Here is a 15,907-nt window from a genome sequence, read left to right on the forward strand (position 1 = left end):
TTGTTAATTCTAGGATTCTATCCATAATGTTTTGGTTTTCCTCAGTGCGATGCCCTAAGTCTGACTGGTTTGCCAAGATGGCCCCATGCTTACTGTGACATATACTATAAAATTCAAGCTGCACCCTATTCAAGAGGCCCAAAAAATCCCAAAACACATATACTATACAATTCAAGCTGCACCCTATTCAAGAGGCCCAAAAAATCCAAAAACAATCGGTTGTTACTTATGTTCCCATTCATAGGGGACTTGGCACAGTGCTTACGTCTGGACTGTTCCTGTTGGAGCAGGGCCAATTCTGAGTTACATATAGCTGGTTCTGGATTGGATTGGATTGGTTCTTGTCTGAGGTGGCATGGTTGAAGAAAAAGCTATGGACTGTGATGCGGCTCAGAGTTATTACCAGTGGCTGAGATCAATTCAGTCATTCTACCCCTTGCTTTATTCGCCAATGTGATGCTATAAGTGTATTAGGTTCACTGATAGCTGGTCTTAAAATAAAGTATGTTTAAAAGGCTTTTCCTGATTCCCCTTTGTGCCGTTTTTGTTGTCACTCAGCATGTTTGAGTTATTAATTTTAATTCTTTTGTTTTATTTCTTGGTTGTGCCTTGTCTAGATACTACTCGTGGCCCTGAAGAGAATCCCACGAAAATAATTGGGATTCGAAACGCGTAGGCTCCTTTGCCACATCACAACTGCGAAAACGGCTTGGCCATCCAATTAATGTTTACATCCCGTCTGTACATTACGTAGAATCTTTCGAAAGTGCAAAAAAAAATATTAGAGACGAATGTACATATGATAGAAGTCGTTTTGTTAATTTTTGTGTAACATTGTGTTCGCAGTTTGTGGCCCCATGTTCTTTTTGAAAAATTAGAAATTGCAAATGTATATATAACTTTTTACTATTATAATGTGTGTTTCTTTATTTCTTCCTTTTCTTCTGAATGGTGTGAAAGTTTGTTGAATGCCTGTGATATGGTTGCATTAACGAATGTTTGAAGATAAATATTCAGTTTTCTTTCATTTCACTTGTCCTTCCCCTGTGACTATGTTCCTTTGATTGCTTCAAAAAAACAGAAATCCTTTTTTCTAATATATCAAAATAAAAAGCTACTAAACAGCAATTACCGTCCTTGAATCCTTTGTTCAGGTTCTGGTTAACATATTGTTTGTCTAAATTGTCCATATCAGCATTGGCATTCTATTTTGTTTTTTGATAATCCGGCTCAGCCTTGCTGTATAGAGCCAACCCACAGTTGTTTTCTAGATAAGTGTTAGTGGTCTGCCCAAACAAGGGTCCTAACCTCACTGTATTATTGGACTCAAGCCACATCCTACGAATGTGGTCCATATAGTCAGCGACTAGTCTAGGGATACCTGTGTTCCTGTTCAGAGGTAACCTGGACTGTTCTTATTGGAGCAGTATGAAGTCTGATTTGCCTATAGTTGGTTCCTGTCTGAGGTGGCAAGTTGGGCTAAAAAACGACAGATTATAATACAGCCACCAGCAACTACTAATTTCTTGGATTAATTCAAGAATTTCACCAAATACTTTTTCTTTTACTTAAAGTAGCCATGCAATCACCTCTCTGATCCACAACCGAGGGTGACTGAAACATATAATCTAAACATTACTCGTTCATAGTACAACAACCAGATTCTTGCTGAGGGAGGGATTGTTACAAATGCATGGGAATAACTGTACTGGGTGTGAATGTTTGACATTGTTCAGCATTCCATACATCAATTGTTTTTTTTGCATTTGTCGTCCTAAGTGGGATGCGTATGCCTGGCTGATGAGGGGTGATACCCAGAAACCGGCCCAGGATGCTTTGTTCCGGTACAAGGAGGGCCTGGCTTGGCAGTTCTGGCTGGACTGTTCCCATGAGGAGCAGGGTCAAGACTGATTTGCATTTGGCTGGGTTCAAACTGAAGTGGTATGGTGAGCAAAAAAAAATATGGATTTAGTCCTAGGTCACTGTACTGGGGGTGAATGTTTGACATTGTTCAGCATTCGGTACATCAATTGTTCTTTTTTGCATTTGTCACCCTCAGTGGGGCGGGTATGCCCAGATGTGGGTGGGCCCGCTGCTTGCCATGCCAGTGGAGTCAAGTTAGCCTGGCTGATTTGTGGTGATACCAAGAAACTAGTCCCAGGGTGCTTGTTTCCTGTCCAGGGGGGACCTGGCTTGGCAGTTCAGCTGGACTGTTCCCATGGGGAGCAGGTTCAAGACTGATTTGCATATGGCTGGGTCCAAGCTGGAGTGGCATGGTGACAAAAAACACGATAGATTTAGGCCCAGGTCTCTGTACTGGGGTGAAAGTTTTACATTGTTCAGCATTCCGTTCATCAATTGCTCATTCTGGATTAGGGAATAACTAACAATCAGAAGGCATGGAAGATGCTTCCAACTCTTTCTATCTGTACACCAGCAGTGTCTTTTCATGTCTCCACTCTGAAATGGGAACTGTAGGTTATGCTGCAAAAGTGAAATGGCAACCTTTGTAGACCCTGGACAGAGGGCATGCAAGGTGACAATGAAGGATAGATTGCTTATGAGATAGATTCCTTGTTATGTGGTATTCATTATTAGCTGGAGTGTGAATCTTTCCACCTGTGTGACAGAGGACAATGATTGGGTTTGAAAATGGCTCATGCTGCTGGAGCTGAGGAAAAATGCTGTCTTTGATGTGTTAAGCTTCACGGGACATCCTAATCTGGGTGAATGAGGTATAGTATGTGCTGTGTTGGAGGCGGCTGGCAGGTGGAATTTTCTCATGCAGACCAGTGCAACCAGTTTATTGGAGTCGGCTTATTCTGTGAATGGCCGAAGAGATGAGAGAGGATCAGTGTAGAGGTTGAAGAAATAATGGACCGATGTATGATCAACTCAAAGCTCGCGCGATCTAGTATCTCACATTTCAATTAATAGGTCCTTTTTGCTATGGTAGAATGTTAACCATGACACATATTACTTGTAGTATTTATAATGGATTGTTAGTGTAGGACCTGCGATTATTGCCTGGAAACGGATTAAGTTCTAGTCCCATAACCCTGCCAAAGACCCCCCTAGTTTTTGTTTCCCCCCCCCTTTTTTTGTTGTGCAATTAATGATGTTAAAGATTGCCACCACTGAGTACGTGAGTAGATCAGCTGTATCACAGCTGTTAATTTCAATTATTTTTTTCTATATGCCCACCCAGATTCCCTATGCATCGTGGATAGTATTAAAGTACGAAACGTAGTTTTACTGTAGCCCACAGTGGAAATTCACACTTAAATGTTTTGTAAAATATCTGTTAAGAAAAATAGTATAGGATAATTCTTGCTTTACTTTTTTAAGATCACACAAAAGAGTGGACACTGGACGACGTAACAGGCAGGCTTTAATGATCTCAAGGTACATGAAGTAATATAGGTAAAACTGTATCAGTGTGTGATATGTCTGAATCCACTGTGGTGGATGACTCACATCAATAGTTTCAATCATAGATGCAGTTTCTGGAGTTGGGGGCTGGGAAGCAGAACAAAAAACTGTGAACACTATTGTGCACCACTATTTAAACAAAACAGTGCAGAATTGTTTCTGATGTTTTCATAATAACATATATCAAATATTTAGGTGTATTATTGACTGGCTTCTCCCAAGTTAAACTACTAAATGTATTGCAAAAGAAAGTAGAGCAACGTGGGTTTGACCTTATTGCTTATCTAATTACAATGTCTTCGTTTGGATTGATTGCACTATTTCCCCATTTCAGGTCGAGCCTCAGCTAGATGAAGCAGATTGGCCTATGCAGTACACTCCAGCAGAGGAATCACTCAGGATATTCAGAAGTCACCATTGAGTTCATCTGTGGATCAGAACAATACTGATTGCCTGTGCCATATATGTTTTTCCACCCACTCAAGGAAACATTATTATCATGAACAAGGGGGAGGACATGGGAACCTCTATGTCAGCAGCCTCCTCCCTGGAGGATCAGGAAATTATTACAGTGGCAGAAGAGATGCCTAGTGCAGCCTGTGGCATCGAATCTCAAACAGGATTAGAGTCGCAAGTCAACACTGCGCTTTATCCAGCGGGGTTAAACAAATGCAATTTGCTTTGGAAGGCTGTTGTAGAAGGGAAGTCTGGCAAAGTCCGCCTCCTGTTGGAACAAGGTGCTGATATCAATTCAAAAGTCAAATATGGATGGACCCCATTACTTCAAGCAATGCACCTGGGATGGGATGAGATTGTTAATCTTTTGTTGGAAATGGGGGCAGGCCCATTAGTCAAAAAGGATAATGGTGGTACTCCATTCATTATTGCTGGGATGCTGGGAAATGAAGAATACCTCAAACATTTTCTTTCCAAAGGGGCAAATATCAATGAGCAAGATAACAATGGCTTCACAGCGTTAATGGAAGCCGCCTTACATGGTCATGAGCAAGCAACCAAGTTCCTCTTGGGTGCAGGCGCAGATGTAAATGTGGTGCGAAGTGCAAATGATGAAGGAAAGTCCAGGAGCACAGGTGGACAGACAGCTCTTATGGATGCGGCAAAGAATGGTCATGGAGGCATAGTCAGGATGCTGCTTGCTAAAGGAGCCGATGTGAATCACCAAGATCTTCATGGACGAAGTGCATTGCATCATGCCCTGAGTAGTTCAGACCCCACTGTCATCAGTATTCTGCTGGATTTTGGTGTAGAGATTAACATGAGAGACAGAGAGGGCAAAACAGCTTTTTTCATGGCAGTGGAGAAGAAAAAACCTAGTATGGTAGAGGCTTTATTGAGCAAGTGTGGAGGTCAAGCTGATGTACAGGATAACACCGGAAGGTCCGCATTGCAGGTAGCCGTCAGTAACAGTGATTATCAAACAGTCAAACTCTTGTTGGAAAATGGGGCTGACACAAAAAATAGGCATTTAATCCAGGAGGCCCTGACCAAGTATAATCCATCGTTGGTGAAGCTGCTTCTCAATTATGGTGCAACTGTGGATCCAAATGACATGTCAACAAACTGGACCGCTGTCAGCAAATGCTGGGGGCAGAAACTAAAGGAACTCCATGATTTGAAGCGTCCACTCAAAGGGAAACTGGAGATCTTTATCAATGACAACTACAAGATTAAAAGTACTTCTGGAGTAGGCGTCTATCTAGGCATCTATGATGATCATGAAGTAGCCGTGAAGATAACCCTGAAAGAAGGTGGGAATGAGAGATTCCTACAGGAGCAGCGGTGTCTGAATTATTTCCAAGGCAGAAGCCATACTATGAAGCTACTTGGAGCAGAAGACGATGATTACCTCCATTACTTGTGCCTTATGTTATGTGAAAATAGCATTGAGGGACATACAAGCATGTGTCCACTGAAAGCCAAGAACATCATGAAAAATGTATTCCAAGCTCTTGAGGACTTACACCAGTCAAACTTTGCCCACCAAGATGTATGTCCTTCAAACATTTTGATAGGTGAGTACTGTCTTCTCACCATTGCAATGAGTAAATTTGGTCTACTGGATTAGGTATTTCAGTTGGAACCACGAGTTATGACTATCAGCCTTAGTTGCTCACAGATACAGTTCACCATTGGGTAAATAGCTTTTTTTCAGTCTTGCTGCAAACAGTATTGTTATAACAAATTACATTTACTAACAAGTGGTCTTTGCGACTGCCCCTTGCTTATGACCCTTGCTCATGATTGGATGACCTTCTTGTCTATTTTAGCTCCTTGTTCCTGACTTTTTGACTTTGACTTTCCTCTCTATTCTTGTATTCACCACCCCTCCCCCCCCCCCGAGGATCATACCAAGTTTTGATTGGTTGACTTGTATACTTCAACTACTGACTTTAGGGGACTATTGTCCCTTCGGTATGCTTCTTCTGCATTTCAGTTTTTGCACATCAAAATATATGGACCCTTCTCTTTTTTGCCTTTTATTGTTTGCTCCTTGCTCTCCTATTCACTCTGTGCTTTACTTGCCCCTACTCCCTCTGCTTTGCCATGCCACCTCTCTCCTTCCCTCCCATTTGCCTCCCTCCTGTTTCTGAATCTGCAGCTTGGGCCTACTTATCGGTGCTCTCCCGGTCTTCCTTCTTTTCTCAAGCTGTGCTATAACCATCATAGTGTGGGGAATTGGTTCCTGCCTACCAGGGTGTGGGGAGCTGATCCATATGGATGGAGTATATTGTGTTGAAGTTTTTGCTCATACCTCCTCTTCATTACTATGTAAGGGTTGGTTCTCTTTCAAACATCGTCCCCATGCATCTTGCCATTCGCAGTCTTTGTGTAAATTGATGCTTCTCACTGCAGGTAGCACTGAAATTGCCTTTGAACAGGAGTGCCCACAAGGAGACAATGAAGTCTCATCTCACAATCATCAGCCTTCCTGAAGCAGCAATAAGGGTCAGACAAAAGGGCACTCCTGGCTTAGAACTTCCCTTATTTCGAATATCAAAAACAGCAATCTCACCCCTACAATACATCAAATGGCAGTGCACAGGAAGAACCTGCCAGCATCCCTTGCTTACAGTCTCCAAGTAATTTTAATGGTAGCCTTGTATCCACACTTCTCACTTCAGTCTTTCTCCAGGCACAGGAATGCAGGTAATAAACTTCCGCTATCTAGGGAACTATTGTCTGGATCCATGTTGTTCCCTGCTAAATTAGGGGCATCCATTCAGTATGGATCCCAATGGATTCAGTTATCCTCCTCTCACACAGACACACAGACAGAGTCCTAATACCATAAATGGGTTGCATGCTTACTGTACGCGCGCAACCACTTGACACACACACACACACACGCACGCACGCACACACACACACACACACACACATACACACACAAACAATATAGTGTCTGGTTCTGCATTTCTGATGGCAGAGGAAATGTATATGAGAGGGATCAGTAGACTGCACCCTCTCTGACACATTTGTGTTTTTTCAATGCCAGAAATGTAGAGGTTGCCGAGCAGCAGACAGACGATTCGCCAGATTCTAGTACCTATCGAAAATGCTTAGACGAAAACTATTTAATATGCTAATAATGTTGTTTCTTTCTACAGTTGTGCGTACTCTTAATGCCTGCCGCCTTAAAATGCCCCATTTATATTCCTAAAACCCTGCATGAAAAATGGACCGACTTAACTTCCGACTGTTACCTCTCCATGTTTTCTTTTGGATTACTCTTACCTTACTGTCCATCCTGTGCATGCCTCTCACTACAGCCTACTCCTGTCGCATGCATGGTTCGCTTTATTCTCTATTATTGTATTTCCTCAAAGTCACTGCATGTAATTTCATCACAACTTCTCTTTCTTGAAACCATACCTCGACAATTTACCAATGCCTAATCTCCTCTTGTCTGCATGTTAAGCTCACCATTCATTTGCATTAACGTACATAGCCTCCAATAGCGATCACCTAAAACCCTATCAATTTAATCTACTACAAAGACACTTGAGCAAATGCATGAAATGGTCTCCCCAAGAGCACACGACAAATCCCAATAACCACTGGGTTAACCACTAAGCTTGTGTTCCAGGACAGCCTGTTGCCCAACTAAAAGTACTTCAGCACCTTATCTGGGGTAGTAAGCACTATATACATTCAATTACAATATAAATTAAATTACAATACTCTACAATAAAACAAATACATTACACAAAATGATGTGATTCTTGTTATCATTGAAAGAATTGTTGTCAAATGCCATATAGTCAATATATCAATGTATTATGAGTTGGTAAAATAGTGCAGTATTGCGTTTAGCAGCAGTATATGTAAAATGAAGTGAGGAGTGCTCAGTATAGTCCATGATCACACAGTGAGTAGTATAACATCAAGACAGAAATGGAGCCAAAGTAAAATAGTAACAACTACCTGACCAAGATCAGCCACGGTAGCATAAACTATCTGAACCCCAATCAACAGTCAGATTCATGGTACACTAATATTCATGGTCTCAGTAGTCAGGATATGATGTTTCGGCCTGCACATTAGTACAAGGTCACCAATAGGACGAATGAGTGCTGCAACAAGAGCAATTAGAGATCAAATACGAGCGATAAGTTAGAGGCTCAATCGACCTCAAACATTAATACTGGCCTTAATTAGTCACTTAGCATCTCAAATCAGATGTAAGATGTAGATAAGTCAATGTGAGCAACAAAGGAATATAATTGTACGTAGTTCCTTAAGAGTGTATGATTTACTCTAAAATGTTCAGACGGGAAGGACAAATGGAATGAGAAGAGGGCAATCTAATCAGTCTCAATATCGTGTCTCCAAAGAAAGCACACGGGGCCAGGTGAGTAATCATTTTAACAGCAAATGTTTCGATTCAGTGTTAAAATGCTTTTTTTGAATTTAATAAAGTAATTTCAGGAGTCGTTAGCATAAACGTTTACCAACTCCTAAAATGGTTTTGCAAATTTTGCAGTTTGGAAGGGATGTGTTGTATTCGTGTTTTACGACAAAAACCCAGTTGCAAAACATTGAGAAATTACCAACTTCTGGATTGGGTTGGTATTGCATTTGCAAAAAAAAGGGAAGGAGTTTTCTTTGGATAAAGGCCAATTGATAAACAAACTGAAAAAAAAATCTTTATTGAGTAGCAATCACAGACATGGTGGACTGCTGATTCCAGCAGGCTTAGTCCCTTTGCTTGCCTCCAATCGGAGTGACTTGAAATTTGGCTATGTAGCTTATAAATATTAGTGAGTGAGGTTGGATCGCGGCTCACTTCCAATCCTTTTTAGGTCGAGTCTGATCAGCGCGCAAGCACTGCTCTGGTGATCTGCTGTTGGTACTGTACTGAGGAGAAGCCCTGCCCACATTTTTCATTGGCTTGTGTCTTTGCCCTTCATAAATGCTGTCTTCTGATTACTTCATAGGCTTGTAAGTCCCTCCTTAGTACGGCCATATCTACTGGCCCCTTTACTTCAGTTCTTACACAGTCAGCACTATTTTCTTCAATGAGTTTGTCCTAGTGAGGCACAACATGCTTTAATTACATTCAGCGTGCTATGCGCGCTTTCACTTTCTAAGCTCCTGGGACAATCGCGACCGCTTGTCTTTCCTTGCAGTCAGTCCCCTGGCTTGTAATGCTGCAAGGATGTGAAGCAATGACTATTAGAGCCCATTGTTCGGCGAAGGCCACCAGTCTCTCTCGCTCTCTCTTGCGTTCACATTGTGCAGCCTCCCTCACCGCCGCTCTTGCCTCAACAGAGCACTTCTGAGAGAGAGCTCTCTGCTGTTAATGATAGGTAAAGACGGACGTTAACAAATCATTGCCCTTAGGGCAATGATTTGAAGTGGGCATGTAGTGTGAAACACATGACTGTCTTTTCCAAATTTGTGCCTAGTGACTTAAATACAAGGCTGCTTAAATACTCTTTATAACCCTATATCTTCTAATAGCCACAAAGGCTGCCTGCTCGAGCTCCGCTGTGCCACTTCTGCCTGGCCGAGCCTTGCTATGGATCTGCCTCTGCTTCCGGGAGGAGAGCATCTGCCCCGAGCGGTAAATAATGGTAGACAGGGCACGGCAGACCCGGGGCTGGCAGCGGACTGGAGGGGCCCAGCCCACGGACAGTGTTGGAGCTTCAGGTGCTCCGGTTCCGCCCCAGCCCTCATTTTCCCTCTTCCTTCACTTCAGGTGCTCCGGTTCCGCCCCAGCCCTCATTGTCCCTCTTCCTTCAGTCCACGGATAAGGTCCGCCTGGAGGCTACTGTTGTTCTCCGGATTTCAGTCATACTAGATTTTCTTGAATGTGCCCTCTCTGTGTCTTCATTTGCCTCCACCTGCCCTCTGTTGCAGTGTTGCCAGATTTTGGTACTCATCCCAAACCCAATGCTGTCCAAGTTAAAGCCCAAATTCAGCCCAACACAGACCAGTTTCAGCCCAAAAACAAGTCCAATGTTGCCACCCTCAATTTATGCTAAATCAGCCTTCAGGAAATATTTTACACATAATCCTAATTTCCATTCAATAAGCTCATATTGGAAGAATATTCAATGGGCACCTATGCACTTCTGCATTTATGACCCAATTCGATTAGTAACTACTGATTTTGAAGATCAGTCCCATTAGGACATGTACCTTTGTTCACCACAAATCCAAACCTGAACCTGGCATTGATGAACAAACTTTACAAGAGCAGACTGTAATCCATTTAAGTGGAGTCCAAATGCTGAAAAGTTGAAACTCAATGTCGTGTAGCTCCTCAAACGGGGAATTTAATGCATTTCATGAATCTCACAAGATTACCACTACACAATGATGCACATATAAAGTAACCACCTTGCCATTAAAGCAATTTCAGCACTACTTGTTTGGCAAGCTGCAATCATAGGTCTACTCCCTCCAAATAAAATGTAACAAGGCCAAATAGGAGAGTCACTTACTCTGATTACTGCCTGCCCTCCACTTCAAAGTCTTTCACCACGACCATCTACTGCGACATTGAAAGTTAAACAGAGCCTATGTCGTTGCCTTCCTGTTTCAGCAAAGGGTAGACTAAAGGCACCATTCTTGGCAAGACGCAGATGGGTTTGTGTGGGGTCCAAATAAAATCAACTGTAGCAGACAGGAAACAGACTTCTTTCCCAAAACCTTAGGTAATACCCTCCCCAACTTCTGAACACTAAGGGGCCCATTAGGATGGCGGGCGGATTGCCCCCGCCAGGCTGGAGGTAACCACCGCCGGCCTGACGGGGGCAATCCGCCCGCCATCCTAACCAGAATGACCCCCATCATATTAGCATGGCTGGGGGGTCCGCGGCGGACGGAAAGACCGTCCGCCGCTTTTCCGCCCCGGTCGACCGGGGCCGAAAAGGTTTAATATGGTGGCGGTGTCTATCAGACACCGCCAGCCATATTAGTATGTGCTGCAACAGATGCCTTTCCGTGGTGGCGATGCTGCCACGGAAAGGCAGGCAGTCTTCACTTCGGGGGCCCCTGTGGGCCCCCGGAGTGAAGGCGAGGTGGGGGGTGCACATGGGGGGTACCTGTGGTACCCCCAGCATTTGCATACACAAAGCGGAAGGCACCGCGGGGTGCCGGCCGCTTTGTGTATGAAAATGCGTACATGTATTCTCAATGTTAAAAATGCAGGATGCGCCCGCCACTGCGGCGGGTGCATCCTAATACCCCCCACCGGACCCCCGGCCTTATGGCGGGCGGTCCCAAGTACCATCCTAATGGCCCCCTAAGTCAGATGACACTGTCATCACTTCATTTGACCCATTCAGTTCCATTCTCCTTCATCATTTGCACTGTCTGTCTCTCATATCACCATTGATCAGTGAAATCTCATTAGGTTGTGCAATTCCTTAAAACCTATTAGCCACTCGTGGCTTTAAGCAGAGCAGCTCCTAAAAACTTGCTTTGCAGTGGATGGATCAGTGACTAAATATCGAGGGACAGAAAATCGACTGTCCAGAATATCGATGCCAAAATATCGTGGGACAGAATATAGAGTCCCTATCTACAAACAGGTAAGTACTAAAATATCGAGTACAAATATAACAATGTTTAAAGTATAGTTAACTAAAATATCGAATTTTTCAAATGTGTTAAGAATAATATAAAAGTAATTAAATAATAAATACAATTAAATATAAAATAGTTAAAGTAATGTAAAAAAACGTAAATTGTAAAAATAATAAATGTAATATTAAAAAAACATTAATTATTTTGTAACATATATTTACATAATAATATTATAAAATAATTATTAATCTTAATGATAAAATATATAAAACATTATTCAAAATATATTTACATATATATAAATAAACCTCATATATAAATATAAACATAAATAATATATAATAGTTTACACAACATTAAATATAGCAAAATTAAAAATGCTGCATAGCTAAGGGAATAAAATTAGTATTCACACTCCAACAACTGCAAAAATAGGGAATTTGTTGGATAGCAGGTGGGTACAAATTAATATTCCACCTCCAGCGAGTGGAACTGTAGGGAAAGTGTTGGATTGCGGGTGGGTACAAATTAATATTCCGACTCCAGCGAGTGGAACAGTAGGAAAAGTGTTGGATAGCGGGTGGGTAAAAATGACTATTCCTACTCCAGCGAGTGGAACAGTGGAGAAAGTGTTGGATAGCGGGTGGGTACAAATTAATATTCCGACTCTAGCGAGTGGAACAGTAGGGAAAGCGTTGGATAGCTGGTAGGTGCAAATTACTATTCCTACTCTAGCGAGTGGGACAGTAGGGAAAGTGTTGGATAGCGGGTGGGTGCAAATTAATATTCCGACTCCAGCGAGTGGAACAGTAGGAAAAGTGTTGGCTAGCGGGTGGGTAAAAATGACTATTCCTACTCCAGCGAGTGGAACAGTAGGGAAAGTGTTGGATAGCGGGAGTGTAAAAATTACTATTCCCACTCCAATGAGTGGAACAGTAGGCAAAGTGTTGGATAGCTGGATTGTAAAAATTACTATTCCCACTCGAGTCAGTGGAACAGTAGGGAAAGTTTTGGATAGCGGGTGGGTAAAAATTACTATTCCGACTCCAGTGAGTGGAACAGTAGGGAAAGTGTTGGATAGCGGGAGTGTAAAAATTACTATTCCTACTCCAGTGAGTGGAACAGTAGGGAAAGTGTTGGATAGCGAGAGGGTAAAAATTACTATTCCGACTCCAATGAGTGGAACAGTAGGGAAAGTGTTGGGTAGCGGGTGGGTAAAAATTACTATTCCCCCTCCAGTGAGTGGAACAGTAGGGAAAATGTTGGATAGCGGGTAGGTAAAAATTACTATTCCCACTCCAGTGAGTGGAACAGTAGGGAAAGTGTTGGATAGCATAGGGGAATAACTTAGTATACCCACACCTGCAATATAATTAAAATGAATTAACAATTAATTAATTAATAAAAATGTATTTACCTCCAACCATTTTCCTCTATAAACGTCACCTCCAATATTGTAAAATTTTAATCTATTAACATAGTTAATTAAGAATTAATTAATTGGCTAATGAAAATTAACAATACAAATAATAACCATCATATCTAAATTAATTCACGCAATTAACACTATAAAATAACTTTTAATAAATATTATATAAAAAAATTGGATTTAAAATTCAATTACTTCGCAGCCTCCCCCCAATCAACGCTCAACCTGCTCCTAATTTTTTTACACAATTAACATATTAATAAATCAATAATTATTAATTAATATCTAATTAATTACTAATTCATATTTTGTACCACAATTAACATAAATAAAATTAATTATTACTTGTTATTAATCAAACAATCAGAATGAAGCTCGTGCTCTGGAGGATTTGCAAATCCTCCTTGGTGCTCAAATATCATTATTTTATTTTTTTTTTTTTCTCAGCAACTACTGAATGGATTTACACCATTTAAGCCCTTCGCTGCGGCAGCAATTCCGCCGCAGCGCTAGGGGGAGGGGGGGATACGCGGCGCTCACATGCTCGTGACGGAACCGCTCCGTCACGAGCCTTGGGTGGGCTGTGTTTGTGACGGAGCGGTTCCACCACGGCCCGCCCGCTCAATAGAGGTAATATATATATATATATATATATATATATATATATATATATATATATATATATATATATATATTCAGTGAAAAAAACAAAGGTTACATTTCACTGATACAAAACCAGATAAATTCAGCAGTAATAGTTAGCTAAGCTAACTATAACTCTCGTCCCTGCAATGCACTGCTTATGACCACATATTACTATAGTCAGTGAGTTCACTGATTACATCATCCACTGACTGTGACTGTGAGTGTTTTTTAAAACGTTTATGAGTGTTAAATATAGATACCAAGGTGTATTGGTGAATCAGTGCATGTATGAGTACCTGATTCGATGATTCAGTCGATGTGTTAGTAACTGTATAAGTGAATAATTAAGTGTTTCCGTAAATGTATGGGTGAGTGACTTGTGTGAATGTCTGTATCTCTCTGTCAGTTGGCGTGTAAGTGGTTGTATAGGTGTGTGAGTGGGTACTTGAGTTTCTGTATTGCTGAGTGATTGGTCGTCTGAGTATGTGTATATGTGTCTCAATGTCTGTGTCGGTCAATGAGTGGGTGTGTAACTGCCTGTATAGATGAGTGTGTGAGTGAGTTAGTGCTCTATGGGTTAGTGAGTGTGTGTGTGTGTTTGTGTGAGGGTCTGTATGGGTGAGTGAGTGTGTATGGCTGTGTCAGTGGGTGAATGGATGTCAGTGGTATGTGAGAGAGTAACTGAATATATGAAAGGTAGTGTAGGTGAGTTTTGGAGTATGAGTGACTGTATGTGTGACTGAGTGATTGCGAGAATGGCCGTATGGGTGAGTGTGTGCTTGTGTCTGTGACGGTATAGGGGAGTTAGTATGTGTTAGTATCTGTATGAATAAATAAGTGGGTGTGTGTATAACTGTATAGATGAGTAAATGGTTGTGTGATTTACTCTACAGGTGATTGATTAGGTGTGTGAGTGGCTGGCTGCGTGTAAGTGGCTGTATGGGTGTATGAGTGGATATGCCAGTGGCTTAATTAGTGAGTGACTTGGTAAATGAATGGCTGTATGGGTAACTGAGTGGATGTGTCTGTGTAAACCTATAAATCAGTGAGTGGGTATTAAAAGTACTGGTATGTGTCAATGGTTTGGAGAATGCTAGTGTAGAAGTTGGAGTGGGTGTATGAAAGGTTATATTGGGGTGTGAGAGGGTGTGTGAGAGATTCTGTGGATGATGTTGTCAGTGATGTCATCAGTGATGTCATCTGTGATGTCACTGACCATGTTATGAGTGATGTAATATGTGAGGTCCTAAGCATTGCATTGCGGAGGTGTGAGTTATAGTTAGCTCAGCTAACTATAACTGCTGAATTTCTCCAGTTTTGTATGAGTGAAATGTCAGCCTAACTGTAACATCCCTGTAACCTTTGTTTTTTCACTGAATTGCTAAGGTTTTTTAAAATTCTATTTCATAACTATAATGTCTAGGTAACCTATGATTTTTTTATAGAATATTTAAGATTTTGATATTGTATTTTTGAACTAAAATGGCTCTATATGAGTTTTTTTTAAACATTTTTTAAAATTCTTGACTATGCTGTGATACACGCTGTGATGTCGCAAAAGGTGAATTTTTTTTAGAAAGTCTTAAACATATATATATATATTTTCAAATGGCTGCTCCTGCTGCCTTCCCTCCCTCTCTGCAGAGGATCGTGCACAGTCGGCGGAGCAACACCAACCAGAGAAAATTTCCAAATTTAAAATAAGACGATCACTCAGAGGTTTTGGCTGACAACAGTGGTTGTTTTAATAATATATATATTCACTGAAAAAACCATAGGTTATACACCATATATAGTTAGGAATTAGCATTTAAAAAACCTTATTTTACTCACACAAAACCATTGAAATTCCATATATAGTTAGTTGCACTAACTATATATCGCGCACCCGCAATCCACTGCTGATCATGTCACATATTACATCATTCATGACATGGTCAGTGACATCACTGATGACATCACTGATGACATCTCAAATGACATCACTGATGACATCTCAAATGACATCACTGATGACATCACTGATGACATCTCAAATGACATCACTGATGAGATCACTGATGACATCATCCAGTGACTGTGTGTTTCTGTAAAGTTTAAATATGTTTTACATATTGAAGAATGAGTAGATGTATAAGTGTCTGGGCGAAGGATTTAGTAGGTGCATGACTGAATGTATGAGTGAGTGATTAAATGTGTCTCACTGAGTGCATGGGTTAGTGAGTAAACTGTCTTAATTTGTGCATCATTATGTCTGTTGTTCTGTAAACTGCTGCATGTGTTGATCAGTAGCTATATGATTAACTATATGGGTTATTGATTGATTGTCCAAGTATTTGTATA

At 41.3% G+C, this 15,907-nt stretch overlaps 1 protein-coding gene across 1 annotated transcript in view; it reads left to right on the top strand.

Moving 5' to 3' along the window:
• The first annotated feature begins 3,765 nt into the window (after positions 1 to 3,765).
• The window catches only part of LOC144755009 (2-5A-dependent ribonuclease-like), a 362,360-nt gene continuing 350,218 nt past the window's right edge, over positions 3,766 to 15,907 (top strand). Inside the window, exon 1 of the mRNA XM_078643424.1 lies at positions 3,766 to 5,465. Within this exon, the coding sequence (XP_078499550.1) occupies positions 3,932 to 5,465 (1,534 nt within the window). The 5' untranslated portion in view covers positions 3,766 to 3,931. The remainder of the gene's footprint in view (positions 5,466 to 15,907) is intronic.

This window comes from Lissotriton helveticus, chromosome 1_1, assembly GCF_964261635.1.
Source record: "Lissotriton helveticus chromosome 1_1, aLisHel1.1, whole genome shotgun sequence".
Taxonomy (NCBI): Eukaryota; Metazoa; Chordata; class Amphibia; order Caudata; family Salamandridae; genus Lissotriton; species Lissotriton helveticus.